Source organism: Epinephelus lanceolatus, chromosome 22 (assembly GCF_041903045.1).
Source record: "Epinephelus lanceolatus isolate andai-2023 chromosome 22, ASM4190304v1, whole genome shotgun sequence".
In the NCBI taxonomy this organism is placed as follows: domain Eukaryota; kingdom Metazoa; phylum Chordata; class Actinopteri; order Perciformes; family Serranidae; genus Epinephelus; species Epinephelus lanceolatus.
In genome coordinates this window covers 14,144,723-14,168,240 of record NC_135755.1, presented here as the reverse complement: position 1 = coordinate 14,168,240, position 23,518 = coordinate 14,144,723, and the positions used below count along the sequence as shown (strand labels likewise).

Below are 23,518 nucleotides of genomic sequence, written 5' to 3'. Positions count from 1 at the left end.
AAAAAAGTCTTAATATTATGTGGCTGTGGGCCCAAACTGGCTGAACATCTTTTCCAACTGTCACCGTTCTGTCATGGGATTCGGATAAGCCGAGCCCTTCCGGAAACTGCCGAGCTGTGACGCTGAGCAGCAGCCGTAGCGACGCTTGTTGGAGTTTAGACAAGCGGAGGGAGCAAAATGGCGGACGAAGATATTACGCTTGATGGAAAACCTCTACAATCGCTCCGTGTTGCGGATTTGAAAGCCGCCCTGGAGCAAAGAAACCTCCCGAAGAGCGGGCAGAAAAACACGCTCATGAAGCGACTGAAAGGGGTAAGTTTGCCGCCATGTTACGGACGCTTGTCGAGTCTGTCTAAGTTCAGTAGGAGGCGAGAGACGTTGGGGGTTAACGTTAGAGGCCGTAACGGTGTGTGGGCTCAGAAGCGGGAATACATAAATCGCCTGGCACACGTTATTACACATCAACAACAGTTTTCGGTGGCGGTTATTCGTAGCTGACAGCACAACGAAACTGCCCCCCGACCGAGCTCACACTCAATCGGCAACTACTCTCAGTGCACCGTGTTGCTCACAGTTGAACTGTGCACCTGTCAAGTCGAGGCCTAAGCCGCACATAGTGTACAGTACATGGCCGTGCCCGCGCTCCCTGTGTGAGTGTATCGGGGTTACGGGGACGCGCCTCGCCATGTAAACACAATTTTACGAGCTCCAACAACCAGTGAATTACTCAGCTGTGGTTCACGGTATATTTATTTTTCAACACTACTGCTGTTCTGCACAGGACATTCAGTCCATAAGCTGTCAGGGCCGTAGCTAGGATTTTAGAAATACTGAGTTATGAGTCACCACACATCTAAAAATACACATTTATTTTCGATTTTTAAACGTTTTATTCACAAGTTTTACGCTTCTCATGTCATATTTCGAAATGTTATTTCACCAAATTAAGGCTGAAATGCTCCAGCAGTAATATAGTCGTAGTGTGGAAGCAATTACTACTTTAATTATTTATTTTTATGGCCTGAAAGTGGTTGAATGTTCGACTAATTGATGACTAATCAACTATTAAAATAATCAGTGACTATTTAGTAGTCGACTAATCGGTTTGAGTCATTTTCATAGAAAAGTACTATAAAAGTGGCCCAAAATACTCTTATTGCAGCTTCTTACGTTCAAATATTGGCAGCTTTACACACTCTCCCATGACTCTGAATTAAAACCCTTTGGTGTGAGTATGAAACAAGACATTAGATGAAATCATTTTGGGGTTTGGGAGAAACGGACCGACATTTTTCAACATTTTAACACATTTTTCAATAACAAGATTAGTCGACTAATCAAAGAAATAATCGGCAGATTAGTCGGCAACCCTATTGAATGTAAAAACAAAATCTAAAATATGCTGGAATTACTAGAGCTGCAATGATTAATTGATAAGTTGCCAGCTTTTAAATTAATTGCAAACTAATTTGATTGTTTATAAATTGCTTTTGAGGTATTTTTCAAGTAAGAAAAATGTGAAAATTCTGGTTTCCTCACTCCTTTATAACAGTAAACATGTAAATAGTGCTTATGTCTTGTTGTTTTTGCCTATGTGCTTTGGTTATATGCTTGCTCTATGCTCATGGACATACATCAATCCGTTTTTAACTTTGCTTATGGGCTTCTGTATGTTACTTTGTAGTGATCGACCGATATGTTTTTTTCAGAGCCAATACTGATTATTATGAAAGAGATGCTGATAGCCGATATTTACAACCAATATGTGTCTGTCGTAAAAACACTGACAAAGAAACACAAGAGGCAGGATAAAAACTCAGAATAAAGAACGAAATTTTAGATCTGTCAATAAATAGGAAAATAAATAAGTGAAGAATAAATAAGTAACGAAGTTGAAGAATATGCCAGCAAAATAAAAACAGATTAATAGAAATAAATAAAGAAATAAATACACAATAATCGTTAATACAAAATTTAAAAAATAAAATGAAAAGCAATAAAATAAATAAATAAATAAAATAAAATAAGATTAAATAAAGGAGAGCTCAATGAAAAGCCAGGTTAAAAGGGTAGGTCTTAGGTTTGCTTTTAAGAGCCTAGAGTGGTATTTGCAAGCAGTGAGAAGCACGCCAGGGGTAAAACAACACAGCTAAGGAAAACAAAACTGTATATCGGTATATTGCTGGAAAAAATCGCCAATACCGATAACCCTAAAAATTCATAATATCGGCCCCGATTATCTGTCAACCCCTATTATTTTGTCTCTCTCTTATTTACACCTACACCAACAACCTGCCAGGGTCTGCAGATGAAAATTAGCCTGTATGGCTAAATCTGTCACATTTACGTGACTTTAGTGATCATGTTCATTAGTGTGCACTGTCCCTCTCTAAATGAAATAAACATAAACTGAATGCCTTAAGGTTGTGGACAAAACAAGATACTTGAGGATGTAATTTTGGGCTTTGTAGGTGGAGGGTGGAGACAAGTTTTGGTGTGATTTGCATGCATTCAAAACATTCCTGCATTGGGCCAGGTTACAACTGAAGCAGGCTTTTAAATGTGTGTAAATGAGGCTGCATTGGTGCCACTGTCGGGTAGTAGTAAAACACTGTTACTAGGTTGTAGTTGTTTTTCCATGTGTGTGTAAATTACTGACACTCTTGATTCCTCGTGATAATCCATTTATATATGAAGCATCCCATTGGAAATAAATAGTAGGTCTACTTTGCAAGATTTCAATGCCACAACAGTGTGAAAAGCAATATGAAATATGAGGATTGTGTCTCTAAAGGTTTAGATTTTTCAGAAAATGGCCACCACAATGCAGCTGCTTTTGTAGGCATATTTCTTATTAATATAGTTGATTATCTTTTATAATTTATTAAATGTTTTTGCACAATATTCAAACGGATGTTCATTGTTTAAATGTGACAAAATTTAAACTAACCAGTTTGACAAAAGTTGGATTTTTACCTTATCAAGTGCCCAGACAAATAACAAATGCACTTTTGCTGATATGGGTTAAAATTAGCAAGGCAGCAAGCTCACTCACAAATCATCCACCAAATAAATGTATTTTAAAGTTATGCAACAGCTATTTCACAACTCAAACCAGTTTTATAATGGAGTCATAAACAGAAGTGGTCAATAAAATAACATAAAAATAATACTGATCTAGGATTATAGGAGCATTTGTTTTAACATTTTAATGTCTTTTCTTGTAATGCAGTATTTAACATTTAAATAATTTCCCTTCCTTACTCCCCGCAGGCTCTGATGCTGGAAAATCTTCAGAAGTCATCCTCCTCTCACAGTGGGCTGCAGCCCAACTCACAGGTAAGAATAGATTTTAATATTTTATTTTAATTATGTGTGGGAATTTTAAATTCTGCCGAAAAGCATCACTCCTACGTTATAAACATGATATGAAATTCATAGAATATTTCACTACAAACAGTTTTTAACAAATGCTTGTCATTTTTATATAACTGTGAAATTTACATTGCACAGATACTAATAAAGTGCTGTTCTGTGTACGTTACTGTGTTGTAGATAGGTGAGGAAATGAGCCAGAACAGCTTCATAAAACAGTACCTGGCTAAACAGCAGGAGCTCCTTCGTCAGAGACTGGAAAGAGAGGCCCAGCAAGAGGAAGAGTCAGACGGTAACGTTCACATAAACGCACAGAATCACATGTCAGACAAGAAACACTGTCTCTGTCCCTCAATTTAAAGGGTAAGTCTGGTATTTTTCAACCTGTGTGTTGAGTGAGAGCGCTGTAGCTGGCTGCAGTGAAGCAGGCTGCAGTGTAGCCACTCGGGAAATGTTTGCATTGTCAGTTTGCAGCCACTAAAATTTCTTGCTTTTGTCACTGATAGGCTCAGCTTGTTATTATAAGTATCTAACAAAACAATCTGAGCCTGTCAGTGGAAAAAAAACGAGCACTTTTATTGGATGTAAACCGACGATGCAAACATGCCCCAACTCTTTTGCTCAATACTGGATCAAGTTTTGTTCCTATGAGTCACTTAGACACATAAAACATGGGAGAATAGCATCCAGGTTGAAAAACACCGTAGTTACCCTTTAAAGGAACTGGACAAACCCTTGTGCCTTTCTGTCCCACACTCTTTTTCTTCCAGCGGTCCTTTTACTTTATGTTGTTCAAACATTTGTACTCCCATAACTTCATACAAAGCTCTCATAACAGATAATTTGAAAAAGTCTTAAGAGAAATTGATTCCTCAACCTGATTCATTCAGAAGTCGTTCTTGGTTGGGAACCAGTGTGTGGGTGCCATTAATCCTCACACTGGTGCTGACCTTTAACCCCTGCCTCGTGTCACTCTCTCACAGAAAGCCCAGCAGTGCCGGAGGAGGACGACGATCACTCAGAGGACAATGACAGCTCTTCCTATGTCTCTGACAAGGTCAGTAACCTCCACACACTGAGAAGTCAAAAGAGGACAACTAAGGATTTATCCCACAGAACGGGACATACTAAGCTGCTGCACACTGATCAGTTAATGCTGTGAACATTTTGTTTTTCATTCCTTTAGTACAATACTTGTCAACCTAAATCCTAGGTGGTGCTTTTTCGTAACAAAAGTATTATTCTGTGCTTTGTGTGTGTGAAATGTCTCAAAACATGTTAATGAATGTATGTAACAAATGTTTGCTTCTCCCATATTTTTGCCCAGATGCCTTGCCCCATACCTCCCAAACCCTCCATGACCAGGGTGGAGGATAGAGGAGGAGGAGATGCAATGGTGGCTCATGGGATGATGGCATGCGGCCCTGACATGGGCCCCGGTCCCACCCTCCACCCTCAAGAGTCCCTTGAGGCTCCAGGAGCTCGGATGCAGCGAGCCACCTTTCACCAAGGCCACAAGGAGCCACCAGCCCCCTCTCCTCCCCGCGCCGTAGCCTCCCTGTCAGTGCGCGTCCTGGGCCAGCCTGACCGCCAGGGGCTACCCCCTGCTGTGTCCCGAGCTCAGGAGAAGGAGGGCACCGCACCGAGCGAACCAGGATCTGCACATTCTGTCCTCCATCTGAGCCGATCTGCTGGGGCCTCAGCGGGAGCTCAGGTCCATGAGGACAGTGATGACGATGACGACGGTGATGATGAGAGCGAGGATGACGATGATTGGGGGCCTGGTCCTGGCGGGGTACGGAGGGGCAACAGAGCACCACCCCAGCCACAGCAGATGCCTCCCAGTGTCCCATTAACAGCTGCCAGATCCAAACGCAAGCTGCAGCCTCCACAGCACATCCCGCCACCACAGGTACACCACACACCAATGCAACTGCGCCACCCCACTCCTCCTCCTTCTCCACCCCCTGACCTGTTCCCCCTACCTGACACACCCAAACAGAGTCCACCAGACACAGACGAGCAGGAGGGCGAGGGCCCCGAGGCATCTCGTGGCCCGAGGGTGCCTTTCCCACTTTCCAGTATGCAGAGGCAGGACTCTGACTCAAGCTCTCGTTCCAGCAGTCCCGAGCCCCCTGTGAAGCGCAGGCCGGGGCCCCTCTCTCTGCTCGTACACAAGATGGAGTCAGAGGGGGCTTTCCGTGCAGCAGAGGCCACCTCTGCTGTGGATATGTTGGGAGAGACGGCACACTCCACTGCTGCGTGTGCCAGTTCTAGTGAATCTCCCCTGCAAAGACTGGAGAGGAAGAGGCTGCAAGAGAACCGAGAGATGGAGGAAGAAAGGCGGCTGAAGGAGGAGAAAGAGAGAGAACAACAGAGGCAGGATAGAGAGAAGAAGAAGCTTCAAGAACAGGAGAGAGAGAAAAAGCGCTTGGAGGAAGAGAAGGAAAAGGAGAGGAAACGACTGGAAGAGGAGGAGAAGCAGCGTCAGAAAGAGGAGCAAGAAAAAGAGAGAAAACGCCAGGAACAGGAAAACGAAAAGGAGAGAAAACGCCTGGAAGAAGAAAAAGTAAAAGAGAGAAAACGCCTGGAAGAAGAAAAATTAAAGGAGAGAAAACGCCAGGAAGAGGAAAAAGAGAAAGAGAGAAAACGCCAGGATGAGGAGAGGAGACGAGAGGAGAAACAGCTGAAGGAGAAGGACAAGAGACAGGAGGCCGCCAACAAAGGCAGGGTGGCTGTAACTGAGGCCCAAGACTCAGGTTCCTCATCAGACTCTGACTCCAAATCAGACTCCTCTTCACACTCATCACAATCTTCCTCCTCCTCCTCCTCCTCCTCTGGAGATAAAACCAGCCCTGCGAGGCAGCTGAAGGTCAGTGATCAAACTGATGTGGGTGTCAGAAGAAGTAATTTTGGTCCCATATTACTGCAGAGATTCCCCAGTGTTTCTTTTTTCTTAACTTCATTTCATCCTTCCTGTGTGTATCACTGAAATGCACTTTGAATCTAAATAATCTTTGTTTGTCTTTCATGGTTTTTACATTGAATAATTCCACAGAAGGCAGACCAAGGACGAGAAGCAGAGGATGAGAAAAAGACTAACCTGGGTAAAGGGGCAGAGAAACGATACCTTCCAAAAAGGTCAGTAAACATCATTAAAATACAGTTAACCATAATGAGAAATAGACAAGCCAAAAAACCTGCAACTACCAGAATGCATTGCACCTCACCGGACCAATAAATGTTCCTGCTGGAGGGTGACGTAATGCGAGCTTGGCTGCTTTGACACATGAAAAATAAAATGGTGGTAGGCTGGTAACAAACAATCTTTTATCACAACTAAAAATTAAGCATAAATATATTTTTGAAAACATCTAAGATCTCAGAACCTGCTTCTTGTTGACAAACTCTCGTATTACACCCAAACAGTGTGCTAAGATATGTTTCTTAGGACATTTAAGGCAAGAAATAGGCAATACAGGAATAGAATATTTGTTTATATTTGATCAGCACTGCACAGATCTTTGTTTGGTCTGCATTTAAGAAAAGAGAGAGGGGCAGGTCTCTCTCTTGATCCACTTCTATACCCACTGGGTGCATCTCAAGCCTTTTAAATTGCATCCATATTTCCCTCACTTGCGTCCTAGTCCCTCCCGCTGGAGTGGTATGAAGAGACACAAGGAAACCATGAGAGGAGAGAGGACACAGGGAGATTTTTTTAGTGAAATGAAACGTTTCCTCAGAACGGCCATTAAAAGACTTAGGTGAAGGCTGCTCTCGCGTGTCCTTGATCCTCGCTCCACAGATCACAAATAAGAGCTTTGAGATGGTCTTCAAAATGGTACGCCAGAACAACTCCTGGTTCAAGCGCGGATTGAGGACTGAGAAAATGACTATTAAGAGACTTTAGATGCACCTTTTTGTCCGTGGTGGTGGGCATACACAATGAGAGTGTACAGTCTGTAGCTTGATCAACAGCCCATGAGCCAGCGAAGATGAGAGGTGAGCAGGGAGATCTGGGTGCTGGCAAGATGCAGGGAAGTTGACCACAGTTAATTTACACATAATACCCACATTGTTATGATACAAAGCTGGTTGAAAATGAGCAAAGTATCCCTTTAAGTCTGAAAATTATATGTTGCTGGAGTTGGTGGATACACAGGAAAACAAGAAACATCATTAGTAATTTGCTCCGTGTATGCAACACCTTTTTGTGTTGTGTGTTCTATTCTGTAATGTGATGTGACATGGATTTCTCTAGTGGCTCCCTGTAGTATTTAGCAACAATGATGTGCAGGGTTTTCCTGTTAATTAAGCTTATCTCTGTTTTCTCTATTCCTCCTTCTGGATATCTCAACTTGCTAAAAGTGACGTAGAGAAGCTTACAAATTAAATGCAGTGATGAAATCCCAAAGGAAGCACTTTAACCTTGGAAATATGTGGAGAACATGGACTAAATCACTGGATTTTTTTAGATATTGGGGATGGTGATAACATTTTTAGCCATGTGGTCATGCTCCTGCAGACTTTGCTTATATTAACGTTGGCTGTCAGAGGAGAACACAAAAGCAGTGTATATTTTAAGTGCAAGAGAGTTCAGAAACTGCAACAGCAGTCATGTAGCAAACACTGTAATACAGGGGTGTCAGATTCATTTTAGTTCATGAGCCACACACAGCCCAATTTGATCTCAAGTGGGCCAGACCAGAAACACCATTGCATAATAAACTATAAATAACACCCCCATTTTTATCCCTCTTTTTGTGTAAAAATGTACTTATTCAGTGCCGTATTGATAGCGTCTGACATAGATTCTTTTTTACTGAAGCTGCTGAGTTACAACACACTTGCACAATGTTTAATAATATCGCTAAATATGACCAGATGAGGTGTTTATTGAGAGCTGTATTCTGGTCAGGGTGAAAAGCCTCTGAAGCAGCATTTTACACAAAGTATTCCTCACTATTTAACTTGCTACTGGCATCTCTTAGTCTTCACAAGTACATTACGGCTGAATCCAAATGTCCACCCTCTGGACCTGCAGACTGAACCCTGGCAGACTTCAGTTGTACGTAGTGTGACGTATTTACTGTCATCACGTAAAGTCTGCGAGGGCAGAGACTGCAAGCGGTTGATAGACGGCCCTTGATTGTTTTACTCGTTGCTACGGAAATGTTCAACTATTGCTGTTGTCATATTCACATATATGTCATATAAGTTCCTCATATCTGTTCCTGCAGATAACAAGATATAAATCCCATGTAATCTTTTTTTTTTTTTTTTTTTTTCCCGATCGGCTACATGCATTCAAATACAGAAATGTTTGTAAGTAAGGTCAGGACTGTAACTCAATAAATTGGGCATTACTTACATTAGAAGACCTTCTTTTGTTGCTTTTCGGACCTTTTTTTTTAAGCCTTTTTCACTGCCTGATAGGCAGCAATAATAAAATGCATTGTCAGTCCCTCTGCAGCCTGTACTTAAACGTATTTCTGTATCATAATGTGGTTGAATATTATTTCTGGCCCACACAATTCAAGAAACATTTTAATAGACCTAACTATCAATAACTATTTTACACCTTCTTAAGTTTTTTTCAGCAGTTTAAATACACCTCAACGTCACGTCCGTATTGCAATGAATTGTGGGTTATTAAAGTCTGCAGAAAGTTGGCTTGAGGCCCCTCGTGGACTGGATGAATTGTAGCTTTGGACAGCCCTAAGCACTCCCAGACCTCCTGGGTACGCGAACTGTGGACATTTGGATTCAGCCTAATAGTAGGTGTGCAAAGTCATCCAGTGGGCCACATTGGACCCTTTGGTGGGCCCGTTGTGACCTGCGGGCCACATGTTTGACACACCTGCTCTGAAACCTAATCTTTAAAAGTGTATCCATCTGTTCACATAGGGTATCAACTAATGCAAGTTAAATGAGGACATGTTTTTGTTGTGTGATCATCAGGAGATGGTCATGGTTTAATCACATTTATGCATTGTACAATACTAAAAGAGAAAGGATCATGTCTGCACTGAATTAAGGTGATGTGCATTGTGTTTGTTAGCTCGTATAATTTGGGTTGTTTCTCCTAAACTTTGCAGTTTTACTTACATAGTTGTGTCATGACTTTCATCATGGATTATGTTTGGGCTAATGTGTTGGTGTATTTCCCATTGTTTATCATTTGTCAGCATGGAAAGGCATCATAACTGTCTGTTCCAATTAAAAAACATTGACCACAGAGCTGACATCATGCCCCCAAGACATACTTGAATCGGTTGTATACACACCCCACTCACCGCTCCTAATTATAGCAGGTTGTATTTCTTGTCAGGCGCTCAATGCGGCAGCCCCACATGCTGCTTTTCTGTTCAGTAAAAAGGGTCCTTTTCGGCGTTACCTCGTCGCTTTCCTGCCATATTCTTGTTGCTTTCTTTCAACGCTGGCAGCAAAAATACATTAACACTCATTGTAGTTTCTTGTTTAATCGTTATTTTTGTTTAGACTTCGGAATGCGCCACGTTTGAGCGTCTACCCGCTTTTATTTTGAAAATCCGTGACCGGAAGAGGTTTTTTTTCCACTCTGGTAGACTTGACACTGGTCTCGCTAGCCAACATGGCCGTCATGCATGCATTGCATCCCTGATACCGACGCAGTGCACGGCTAATCAGCAGCAGAAACAAACGCGACCGGAGTTTTTTTTATTCCGCGTCCCCGATTTCAACCCACGCCTGACCGGAGGGATCGTTAGCGGCCGAGTGTTGTGTTTTATCCCCGTGGGTTCCCTTTCAAGGCCGACCATAATGCTGTCCGAAGGCAACAAAAACGGGTAAGAGAGTGAGCCAGAGGGCGACTGAAGGCTGCTGGTTGCTGGTTGTACTTCTACACCCCTGCTCTAGAAAGCAACGGGGATACATCCGCCGGTGTCAGCCTGTCGTGTCCTACCGGGACACCGGCTGTACATTACGATGCTGCATAGCTACCAGCTCCCTCCTGCCTGTTAAATATCATGTCATCAGTTCACAGTGGCCTGGTTATGAGCGTGTTGCATGCTCGCCCATGTGAGGAGCACCGGTGGGGGTCTTTGTCGAGTGAGGGAGCAGGGAGGATTTTCTTTAGGGGGGAAGGGGGTCTCCTTTCTCTGATGTGTTCCTAAAATAGCTTCACATTGGAGGAGCACATTGATTAATAAATAATGGGCTCAGATTTCATGGAGTGATGATGGGAGTCAAGCAGGCTGTGATTTCTCCCCTACTGTCTTCCCTCTTCACCTTAACATTTTCTTTTACGCCAGGTAGCAAATAAATACACCTTCATTTATTATTTCAGATTATACATTTTCTTATTTATCAGTGACATCCTCATTTTTTGGCTCGATTATGGCCCCACTGTACACGCACCTTAGCCCACATATGACTTTTTATTTTTGGGTTTGTGTGGCTGTAGCTGTTAATGATCTCACTGTTGTCAAGGGAGATCATTAAAGCAGACATCTGTTAGCTGTACAGTCAGTGTGAATGGACCCTTATGGTGTGATATAATTCTCCCAGCTGGCACCAGCCCTCTCACTCTCGTCCCCGTGGGAGCTGACTATGTATCCTATTTTATCGGTGATAATGTTTTGGTTCGCTTTATGAGTCCAGTTTGTTGATTAGGGCATGATTTGAGTTATTCAGATGAGCTACAACGAATCAGAACCGGCGTCTCAGGTCATACCACACTTATAGTCAGGTTTTTGAGAAGTTTAAATAGAAGTAGTGTAATTTTTTTATGCTTCCCATGTTCTTCAGGTTAAAGCTCTACTTGAACGTGCTTCCTCATTCCAGCCCATGTGTCACGTGAATACAAAGCTGTTAGAACTTAAAAAGAAGAGCATCATGCAGACACACAGTTAGTCACTCATACTTGCATTCAGTGATCATTACATCATCTCAGCCTGGCCTTTTCCCCTCTCCTGATCCGAAGGGATTGTATTTCAAGTTGACATCTGTCTCCCTTTATAGCCTGTGCAGGTGCGTCTCTGGTCTTGCCTAAGACCCCCACACACACACACACACACACACACTTAGCCATTGACATCCACACCCTGGGCAAATGAGGAGAGTCAGTGTGGCGTGGAGGAGGGGAAAATGCTGTCCTCCTGCCTACACTCCTCACTGCCAGTGACTAATCTCCAGAGGAGGAGGTTGAGCAGGCTATCCTAACATTCTGGGTAGATTTCACTAGAACAGAAACTAACCTTACAGCCCCTCCTCTGAAAAGAAACTTTGCCAGTGGCCATGTTACATGTCATGGGCATAGAGAAAAGCTGATGTGCGCCTGTCTGAGTTGGTTGTGGTAGTAGTTGTTAGGGAGTCACGGGGATATGTTTTATAGTTATTGTTATTGGGTATGGTTACTAGAAGATAAATCCAAACCAAACAGCTGCTCACCTGGTTGTAGAAGTGATTTTTGGTTAAGATGAGTCAGTTTTTGAGCCAGAAAGAGTCTTCAGAGCATCAAATTGAGCGCCCTATCACCTTTATTTTGAAGGTTACTCCACCAATGGCTGCAACAACAGGGCAGTTAATCAGTCAGATGATAGGTCAATCGTCCTCCATTGTTTGATGCTTTTCAGAAATGAGATGTATGTTTAAATGTATTTACTTCCTCTGCAAAGCCTCATGCAACAAATCAAAGAGGAGGATGTTCACTCTGATGGAGAGAAGGAAGCTAGAGGATGTGATTCTCCTACCCACAGGGTGCTGCCTCTGTGCCTGTGTCATCACACGGAGGCAGCGGAGGAGACTTTTGATAGCGCTGGTAGGGGAGGTTGAGGGAGATGCTAAAAATATAAAGATGACATCTGTTTGGTTTTGGTCTGTCTTAGATAACAGCGATAAAACCAAACATGGAGAGCGGCTTTTGGCTGTGTGAAGTGAGCTCTGACTCACAGGAACTTCCAAGCATGGCTTTCATGGGCTGTGTTAGATGTGGTTTTTTGTTTTTTTTTGTTTGTGAGTAACAACCCAGCAGGGATCGGATGAAGACCACACACACGGAGTCAGCTGTGAGTGTGTGTCTTGGACTATGAGTTAGTTTCAGGAGTGTTTGTGACCCTCAGTGTCAGTTAGCTGGTGGGTTATTCATAGCAGGACTGACCCAGATCACTGGCCCCCGGCACTCTTTCTCTGACTCTCCTCTGTTTTCCCTGGTCTTGTCCATGGATGTAGAAAGAGAACCGAATACAGTACTTCATTCCTATGAAAGTCAATCAGGGGCACATGAAGCCAAAAAACTGCTCTCCCACTCTCCGTCTGCATAGTTGGACCCACAGAGCAGCTGTACGTGACTTCTTCTGGCGTGGCGGCTAACTTCCGGTTTATCTCTCCGCTCACTTGAATGGGGATAAAATGATTTAATCTTGCTGCTCTTCCAGACTTTCAAAATATTTGTGGACTAAATGGATCAAATGGCAGTTTCACTAGGGTTATAACACTCAAAAAATGTTTCCACTGATTTATAGACATCTTTTTGGCAATGTAAGTCCACAGAAGAAAGTCTTTTTGGGTCTAGTGGCATCACATAATGGACCAGGAAGTTGTAATTCCATGGTCTGGCCACTATATTTAATTGGCTTCAGAGCCTGGTTGCTGATTTTGGGGCCTTGGTCTTGCCCTACACATCATTTTATCACCTTTCAGACTAACCTTCATATAGTTGGTCAGATTTTGTCTCACCCAAAGTATTATTTTATTGATCCAGAAGCCATAAATGAAGGTAATCACTTGGTTATGCAATCCCAAATAACTTCAGCCTCAACCAAATGTTAGAAACAGAAGAAAATCAGAAACCAAAATCATGATACTGATCTCTTTCGATTCATCCTCCTGTCAACACAACAGTCACACCCACTCAGAGGTTGCTGCCAGGCCTTGACATCATCGTGAGTGTATGATTGTGGTCATTATCGATCAATTCTAAAAATAAAAGGCTTTGATGGGTTTAAATTATGCATCACGCAACCTCACGGAAACCATTGTTCGACTGATAAAGGACAGATCATTTTTCTTTGTGATTCATAACTTGAAATGTCAACGAATACATCATGACTCTTATGAGTTAGGAGTGAGTGTGAGAGATGGACTTACCAAATGGCAGGCAACAATAACAAGCTTATAACTAGCTGAGAATTGGTTAGAGAAGGACCATTTTCAGTCTAAGCCCTTTTCTTTTACCCCTCCTTCTATATTCTATCCATCGCGTCTTCCTGCAGGGAGGTGTCGGAGCCCAGTGCAGCCGCTGTGACAGAGGTGGAACCAGACTCGGAGAGCTCCGTGGCCCAGCAGCCGCCCTCCGGCGCTGAGCCAGAGAACAGCGAGGGCCGCCTGGAGGAGGTAAGGCCACTGATATGGTGGGGGTGCCCGGGTCTTTGCTCTGTCTCCCACTAACCCGCATCCTCATTCATGTGTAAAACAGCATGTGTAGTTGGCAGCACAGGTTAAGAGGGTCACTTCAAACCAACACAACCCCGACGCTGTTACAGCTGTTAACTCCTTTTGCTCCTGTGGAGATTGTATCCTTTTGACTCTCACTCTGTAAACTTTTTCTGCATCCTTTTTAACCTCTTTTGATTACTCAATTGGGGGTTTTTCCGCAAATTCTCAAGGGTGACCGAACAGGGGTTGAGTTGGAGTTGGGTCCTGGGGAATCAGAAATGAACTAATCCCTTCCATCTGTGTTTAACTCGACTAACATTCGATAACTAGCTCATTCACTTAGATGATCTCTCACACACTTCCCTTGTCTGTCTGGAACCTGCAGAGGGATGTTAAGTGTTGATTCTGCAGGAATGCTATAAGTGATGGTAGTGGTGTGTTATATTAGGCATACATGCTGCAGAAAGTGCATGCTTTTGTGTTTGTGTAAGGAAGGGAGGAAGCAAGAATGTGAAACTTCAGGGCCCTGACACACCAAGCTGATTGTTCAAACAACTGAGAAAGAAAACTGTGGCATAGGTTGTTAGTCAGAGGGAACTCTTCAACTGGTTATTAAGCATCGTTATTTCACTGCTTTAGATCCTGGTGCACTGTATTTTCTTGCGAGATTTGCCTTCTGACAGACTCCAGGCTATAATGAGACTGATCAGTTATTTCCTTTCATGCATGCGGACATCAGCTGTCCTCTTTGAAGTGTTTGCAGGTGAAACTACAAAAGCGTTTGATCATTCTGCACCACAGCATTTTTCCATGACAGCACCCTGTCTTGAGTTGGTGACGTTTCAAAGTAGCAGGCTGGTCCACGGTTAAAAGACTATGTTAGTGCCACTAGTCATGCTAACACTGCTAACAGAGCTAACAAAAGAGGGTTTGTGGCTTGAAATTTAGCCACTTTCTCACCGGAGCAACCTGGCAGGAGACCGGAGGGTGGGCCCAATGTTTCCACAGCAACACTGTTGGGTCGGAGCAGTGCTTCTAGCGGTAATTGCTGAACGAGCAGTGCTGCTAGCTAACATTAGCTCCCACCTGATCCATATGGTGCACAGTGCAGTTATAGGTTAACTTAGGGGCAGCAAAATTAACCTAAATGCTTAGCTGGTCAGAATTATTCTCTGCAGTCAACCAGTTGACGGTTGATCGCTAACATCCCTACTCCAAACTACAGAGATTCATCAAAAAGCTACGAAAGACGAGCACAGAAAGACTTTCTCTCTGGTCTCCTGCACAAACATGAGTTGAGTTTCGCAACACAGACTTGTTTTAGCAAAAGAAATAGGGTCGCCAGGGGTTGGCTGCAGTCAGCAGACGTCACAGCTACTTGCTTGGAGGCGGTCAGGTGTGCTTTTGGTCGGACTCCAGATATGGTCCATCTCTGGCGCGGCGCAGCGTGTTTAAACCGATGATCAGCTCGTGTTCTTGCATGTGGTGTGTCAGGGTCTTGAAAGTCATTGTATTAGACCAGAGTAGCAGTTTTCTATATTCAGTTAAAAAAGATTGATACACACCTTTTTCCATTTACAGTCTAATGATACCCTAGAGAATTGTTACCGGAGCTCATTATGAAGCTACTGTTACTGTCAGATGTGGCGTTCAGCTCTCACTACTTTGAAACCAACCAGTATACCTTGCATAACATTCGAGGCATCAGGCTCTAGAGCGGCTAATTTAGATTTACTGGGAAGCTGCTGTGCGATTGAAGTTATCAGCATGGGTTTTTTTTCTGTCTGTGGGTTTTGTTTCTCCCTTGGGTTTGCATGAATAATGGACCCAGACAGTGTGTGTAGAGATGCATCAGGGCTTGTTTCTGCTGTTTCTTTCACCCTGTCCTCATTCTCTCTGCTCTCTCGCTTGCTCCTTTCACACTGCCTCTGTCTCTCTCTTATTCACTCTCTCTTTCACACTCTCTTCCCCTCTTTGTCCCCTTACTCTCCATCTTTTGCCTTTGTATCCCATCATGAACGCTTCTCTCTCACTATATATATTTATGGTGTGATTGCTGTTTAAAACCCCATTGATTGCTTTGTTATGAAGGTGCCCATGCCTCTTCCATTGCCCCTAATGGTACCTGCTGCGTACTACTACTACTACCACCACCACCACCACCAACACCTCCTCCACTCCTCCTCCTACTCCTACAACTCCTGTCCCGCTATGCCCAAGTGCGTCGCTGGTACCTGAATTAGGCCCAGAGTCTGCAACCCCATGGCACTGAGTAAAGCCTGAGCCTGCGAGGCCTCCCCCCTGTAGCCCTCCAGTGACGTGCTGAGCCAGCAGGAACTGGAGCTCGCATCAGACCACCGCCGACAGCAGTGGCAGCCATGGTAACTGCAGCAGCACACAGTTGCCATGGTAACCCAGCCGCAGGGGCTGGAAGCCTGCTCGCCGATCTGAACCGGACTGGACTGCGCTGCACTGCGCGGTGGTGATGAATGATGGTGCAAGGGTTGGGGAGGGCGTCTGTCGCTTTGTGTCGCCTCTCCCCGCCTTTCCCATCTGCCATTTTGAGGATAAGCACATCTTCAGAGTGTTGCCCTCCAATGTCCGTGCGTCCGTCCTCCAAAAGACAGACGCAGCTCAGAGAAAAGACAAAACTCCTCAGCTCTTCAGTTTTGTTTTTGCCTCTACCTCCAATCCACCACTGCCCCCTGCCTGTGGGGTGGAGTAATGACCTTGGACATTGAACATCTGCAGTAACCCACACAGTGATCAGGGCTTTGGCGTTTTTTATGATCGCTGTTTGAGGTTTTGAGCTTTAAAACACACTCAGCCTAAGCATCTGAGAAAATCTGCTTGGAACTGATAATTAAGGGACTCTTTTCATGGACCCGTCTGTGACAATGATGTGGACTTCTTCTCACTTTTCAAAAAATATGGAACTACTACTGGTTGAGCTTTGAAGGCTAAAAGCCATCCTCTGCCTGGACAAGCTGGACCAGCTTTTTAAAAGTGACATTAATCACTCAGCTGTGCGTGTAAATCCTGTCACAATGCTCAAAGTTTGCTTTCTTAAGAGAACTGTTCCCCTGAACTCTGCACCACTTCCACTTTTAGAGAGACTTTCAAAGGACGTGGTACCAAGGACAAGTAATCTGACACTACATTATGCTCCAGGAATTTTTGTGGGTTCAGAGTGACATTGATCATCCACACTGAGAGCTGGATATACTCTGGAAATTATCACCTCCCTTCCTCTGCAGCCACACTGTCTGTGAACTCAAGTGTGACTCAGTGGATGTTTCACCAGGAATTTATGATATCCTGCCTCTGCTGTGGACGTGACGAATGGACAGTTGCTGCTGTTTATTTATTTTTACATCCGTCTCTTTGTTAAACCCACAGCTTGATCCTTACATCTTGAGTGCAGAGACATGCATGCCAGGAAATACACTCATGATGATGTCCGGCAAACCTTTTTATTTTGCCTGCTCCTCTGGATTATAATCTAACAGACACAGTCTTCTGGATTATTTTTGTCCATCTTTTGTCAGAAACTCAAGGACTTTGCAAACCTTCTTTCTATGGAGACATCACGGACTGCTTGAAAACAGGAGCTAAACAAGACAGCAAACACTCACAGTACGTGTTATCGTTTCTGAAACTTCAGATACCCCCAACTGTCACAACAGGACTGTATTTCAGAGAATATGGACAACTCAGACAATTCAACCAGCACAAATGGATTTTTTTTTGCTTGCCACACGTACTTCACAGATCATGGACTCTAACAAAGTACACGTCAACCCCCACCCTGTCAGAATCCATCGTAAAGCAGTTTAAAACCCTCGGCAAAAGACTGAAACGTGACTCTCTGATCAGCAGTCAATCAAGAAAAGTCCTCCCCAGCCCCACTCAAGAAAAAAAGTCAACCCAGTGATCAGTTCCTGCATGGTGGCAAATCTGCACACTCAAATCGAGCCCCGCCCTCACTCCTCTGCCTTCTCTGATTGGATCCTTGTTGCCTAGATACAGTACACACTGTCGTGCGGTTGGGCCATAGTCGAGCCAGTAAGGAATCAGGTGTCAAATGGTACCAGGAAATGACTTGTGATTATTCCTCTATTTAAAATGTTTACTATTTTAATGGATTTTCTAAATAAGAGGAGTTAATTTTTTGTCCTTTTTGTAATGTAGCGCAAATTTTTGAACTGTCACGTGTACTGCAGTTTTAATTTGATATTTTGACACCAAGATGAAAATGTTCATACATTTGACATGCACTGCTGGTTGTGCTTTGTTAAACATGGTTATTCTTTAAAGGTGAATTTAAACTGCAGTACTGATGATCCTGATAGATCTTTGAGGCTTCGACACTCTGTTCTCCACCTCTGCTCCACAGAACTCAGCTCTGACAACATATGAAAAGGCCGACCAGGAATCACTTATTACTTTATATTGCATCATCACATTTCTTGGTCTCACAATATTCATCTTTATTTTTCACTTCATTGCAAGAGTTAACTGATGTAAACGGGTGATCTTTTAGGTTAGCAGAATCCTTTGCTACTTGAGCTCATAAAACATTTATAGCAACTTTGTGTTAGGGATGCTGTGCTGAGGAAATCAGTTAACAACGGTGTCAGAGATTGCACTTGAAATTTTACAAGAAAGGATACTTGTCAGTGATGCTTTGTTTATGTAGAGCACTGTATTAAACTACTGCTAATGCAAACTGAACATTTACTACTGCTGCAGCGTCATATTAAAAGCATTTAACTGGTGAAACACATAGGAAGTAGTCATGGAGATTGCAGTGTGGTTGTCAGTTTGATCAGCACCACCACTATCATTCTTAAAAAATGTATCTACAAAAACATTGGTAAGGCCCTATTGCTTTTCACTTTGACATAAAATCCTCCACCATCATCTTGTGTCTTCTAAAGGCCCAAACACACCAAACCAACATCAAAGAACTAGCGTCGACAAAGGCTGACTGTTGTGTTGCCTTGCGTCGCCTGTGTTTCAGCCAAAAAGTTGCACTGAACACATCACAAAGACTACAACCAATGGCCAACTTAGTATGTACGATCTGGTAGCGGTACCAGGTGGTGATAGTCTGTATTTGTCATTCAAAAAGGGAGACTGGTAGACAGACAGAATGGATTCAAGAAGCAAGTTTGCCTGTTAGCACATTAACAACACAACCCAGTGTTGAAAGAGCAAAGCATGTACACCGTGTGCTGTCGAACAATAATATAAACAATTACAAATGGCAAAAAAAAAATAATCTCACCTCATATAACAAGTTTGTTTTGATCTCGCGCCCTCTCACATGGATATATGATTTAAGCCGTTTGTTTACGTTCCTCACTTCCATGTCTCTTCTAGTGCACTGAGCTAAACTGCCAATCAGAATCATTTCATTCACTGATAGGCTCCACCTTCTCCAACACCGATTCAACATCTTGAATTGGCTGAAAAAAAAAAAAAAAGCAGACTAAGGCCAACGAGGCCCAGCAGTCTGGGACACATGGCATAAAATAGGGCGACAGATGCTCGCTGACAGCCCAACATTGACCAACAGCCAACCGTTGGCTTGATGTGTCAGGGCCCTAACCCTTGTCACCTGATAAGTGAAATCTGACTCTTGCTTCTCTGTGCTGCAACTCGGCTGCTGCTGCTCCACTGAGGCGACACTTTCAGTTTGTAATTGTAGCGTCCGTCGTCCAAGTATTAATGCCAGAAAAGCAAAATGATGGTGGGGCGGTTGGCAAGTAATGCAACGGTTGTATGCCTGAATACCACGTAACACCGGTAACACCACTACCGCGGCAAGCTTACTCTATGCATAAAAACTCAGAATTACACTTTTAGTTTTGGAAGGACCAACAAATTCTCCAAAAATAACAAGTAATTTGTAGTAATAGTAATTAATTAGGGCCGTATTACTTGGTTGGTAGGTAGAGAATCAGACGTAGGCCCTCAGGATGAGCTTAAAATCACCAACCAGAGCAAGTAATATTTAAATCACCCAGCCTCCTTTAGAGAAAATAAATCCAGTCCCAATGGGATGTGAGTCTGTAAAGTGACAGGAACCACTCACACACACTAACAGGCACTTTGCTAGTCTCTATTCTCAGAGCCCTCTGATGGACATTATCTTGTAATAACATACTGCACTGAGATACAACCCAGTTTCACACAGGCCGACTCATGCACTAATGCACATCATGTACTTGCTTTGTCCTCAGAGTCTCACACACACACACACACACACACACACACACACACAAAAGGAGTATAGCGTAATGAATTATCACAGTGTCTTTGAGCAGAGGTGGAAGGCAGAAATGTGTCTGGAGTCTCTCTGTATCGACCCAAGAACTCTGTCCATAGTGTGGTACAATTGGAGCCTCCAGGCCTCTGTTACTTTAACCCCCCGCCCCCACCCCTCCTCCACTTTTCCTGTTTCACCTCCTCTCTGTTGTTGCCTGTTTGGGTTTTGACTCTTGGTTCTCATCTCGCCCCGCACCCCTGGGGTTTCTGTATGTTCTCTCTCTGTCTCTCTCTGTTTCCAGAGCACCACTCCCAAGGCTTTCGCTGCTCGCAAGATATCCTTGACCAGTGAGTATACCAGTCACATCTTTAGTCCTACATGAGGATTTGGGAGAGACAAGAGCGGGACAAGAATGAAAAAGAAAATACCCGACTCTGTGCATTCAAAACCCTTAATGTTCTTGCCTTAAACTATCAAAGACCAAGCGCAAAAAATGACAGCAAAGGTTTGCTGACGTTAGCTGTCTATTGCAGTCTCCCCTCGTCACAAAGGTAGTTAAGTGTTCAGGTTAACATTACCATTTTTAAACCACGTACACCCACTTCTTAATAAGGATGAAGAAGCTCCCTCAAGGATGCAAAGGATGATCTGGACATGAATATGTTTTCACTCGAAATTGTCGCACCATCTGCTGTTCGGCCAGCCCTGATCCAAAACCATAATTTCGGTGGGCTTAAAACTGCTGATGCTAAAGTGAAATAATTATTGTTGGGCGCAGCAGAGGCCGCCGTAAAGTGTTGCAGCAGAAAGTTTAAGATGTAACTTAATCATTGAACCAAGCAGTGATAACAAAACCTAACGTCCATAATCGTTACTGTCTCGTGCTCATTTCACAAAGCAACAGTTGGCTTGTGCGAATGGAGAAGCTTGAGTCATCATTTCCCAAATGCTCAGTTTTACACATCCACATGGAAACAAACCAACTGGGGTTGTGAAGAATCTTCAGCTTAGAAGGCATTTAAACAATCTCCATTTTACTGATTGAAAACTCTTTTCAGGTATGGATGAAAGGCCAAAAGGTAGAGAAAAATATCTGTTTTTAAAATATATGTGTAGACAGGGCCTTCGTCTGAATGGGCAGAAAGGGCGACTTTTAAAAACTCGTTAGTCCCAATGTGTAAAGCCAAAACATTGTAGTTAGGTCTACATACCTTTTCTGATTTTATCCTTCTTGTGTGGGTACTCTTTTCCTTCCACCATGGAGATAATGCTCCTGGTGCCGCCCTAATATGTCACCATATTTGCTTTGCAACAACTCCCACCATCCACCATCTTGACCGCCTTATATTCATGTGTTACTTTCAGTAACAGTTCAACCTCGACGTCGGTCCAAACAAAGAAACCTCTGGTCTTTTCACCATCTCTTTAGTATTTTTTGTAACTAAGTAACTGCAGAGTAGATAGTCTGCACCGGCACATGAATGGTCGTGTGGTATGGGTTATCAGGTGTTCTATATGAAAAAAAAAAAAAAAAAATCTAAAAAGGTGTTAAAATGCTCATGTGTGGCGGTCATTTTTGTTTTAAAATGCCTTTTGAAAAAATTCACAAAACATATTGTGGATCTGGCCATGTTGTTGTTGTTGAAACATGATTAAAATCAAAACACAACTTCAATTAATGTGCTCGTTTTGGCCACAATACGTAAAAAGAAAATGCTCAAGCTACAGTATTTCCTGCTATTCCAATAAAGTCCATGCTTGTGCCTTCAGCCACATTGCCCTTTACACAAGAGCTCACTATATTTATCTCCTGCATAATGCCTGTTATTTTTCCCTGCATACAACACTGTACCCGTCAGCTCTGTGTGGCAGAAGCTCTTAACATAAAGTAATGCAGTGCACAGAAAAATAGCTGTGAACAAATGTGTAAAACATGTTGAATATTGTTTTAAATTAACCAATATTGGGAAGTAGTTGCTGAAATGATTCAATCAAGCAGTTCCATTCATAAACTCTGTGAACTTTAATTAGTTACCGCCACCCTTGGCATGACTATCTGGGTTAAAGTATTAAAGAAATTATTTCTGCTTTTAGGCTATGAACTTGCAGTAACTTGTCACCGAAGATCAGCAGAGAGCAGTTTCCCCTCTCCGTAATGATTATCTAATCTTTCTGACTCCTCTGCAGGCAGCAAGACGTCTCCAGCCACCACAGATGGAGGAGCAGGTGAGCCCGAAACAGGAACTGCAGCAGGGAGGAAGAGGCGGTGGGGCTCCAGCACAGCTGTCACTGCTAAGAAACCATCCATCAGCATCACCACTGACTCACTGAAGGTACTGGCACTGCGTAGAGACTAGGACCAGGTGTCCGTGCAGGCGTGGAAAAATAATTATGATGATTTTGCTTATGTTAGCTGTGGCAGTATTTTTTAACCGAAGCTGCTATTTTGAGCTGCTGACCAATATTTATTAATTATGAACATGCCAAAAAGTATTTTTGTAAAATAAAAATCTTTTTGTTTCAACTGAAGAAAGTTAGCTTGGTTACAGCTTCCCAAAATCACAAGATTTCCTCACAGCTCTGTGTTAATGTTCCTAACTCAACTGTGAAATGTGATGAGTTTAAAAACATCACAAGTAAGCAGGGAGAATTTTGGAGATTGTATTAAAAATAAACGCTTATTTACAAAGATTACAAAGACATTACAACAAAATCGGTATCCATCATGTCTTGGTGTGTATCAGCTGACAGATGTAGTTAACATATTGTAATATTTCTCTCCCTCGTTCCTGTCCTCCCATCATCTCCGGTCTGTGTCTCTGTCCTCCAGTCGTTGATCCCAGACATCAAAGTGAACCAGGAGGCAGTGGTCGAGCTGCACCCAGAGGAGCTGCAAATGTCTGGAGACGACGAGAGCCTGGACGCCAACCGGGGCGACCAGGACAAAGGCCTCAAGATCCGACGTACCGTAACACAGGTCAGACGAAGCACACTGTGAGATAAAAACGTAATACTACTAAAACGAAACTTCCAATTATGTTTGATGCCTAATTATAAGAACAGCTTCATAAATGTTCCCAAAGTCTTTCATCTGTGGTTTCGAACTGTTAACATTACTGTTTTCCCACCTGTAATTCTGTCCCCAGGTTGTCCCAGGTGACAGCCAGGAAAACGGACAAACGAACGAAGAGGAGGAGGAGGAGAAAACAGAGAAAGAAAAACGACGCAGGACTTCCAGAGACAAAAGGAAGAACAGTGTTTCTGAGGAAGCTTCGGAAGCACAGACATCTGTCAGCGTTGATGGAGAGGCAAAGAAAGGTGAACTGCTTTACAGAAAAGTTTCTTACAGAAAAGCAGCTTTCTCACACAAGGCATTTCATCTGGTCCGCTTGTAAATGTCACGAACCACCTCTAGGCAGTTAGGCAGCTTTTACTTAGTGGGACGAATGAAAC

General features: G+C 43.2%; 1 protein-coding gene across 1 annotated transcript in view; it reads left to right on the top strand.

The window, feature by feature from the left end:
• The first annotated feature begins 145 nt into the window (after window positions 1-145).
• acin1b (apoptotic chromatin condensation inducer 1b) overlaps window positions 146-23,518 on the top strand; it is a 29,587-nt gene continuing 6,214 nt past the window's right edge. Inside the window, exons 1-11 of the mRNA XM_033610011.2 lie at window positions 146-312; window positions 3,274-3,339; window positions 3,556-3,667; window positions 4,359-4,432; window positions 4,703-6,247; window positions 6,434-6,516; window positions 13,629-13,749; window positions 20,367-20,412; window positions 22,253-22,398; window positions 22,896-23,042; window positions 23,212-23,383. Of these exons, the coding sequence (XP_033465902.2) occupies window positions 178-312; window positions 3,274-3,339; window positions 3,556-3,667; window positions 4,359-4,432; window positions 4,703-6,247; window positions 6,434-6,516; window positions 13,629-13,749; window positions 20,367-20,412; window positions 22,253-22,398; window positions 22,896-23,042; window positions 23,212-23,383 (2,647 nt within the window). The 5' untranslated portion in view covers window positions 146-177. The remainder of the gene's footprint in view (window positions 313-3,273; window positions 3,340-3,555; window positions 3,668-4,358; window positions 4,433-4,702; window positions 6,248-6,433; window positions 6,517-13,628; window positions 13,750-20,366; window positions 20,413-22,252; window positions 22,399-22,895; window positions 23,043-23,211; window positions 23,384-23,518) is intronic.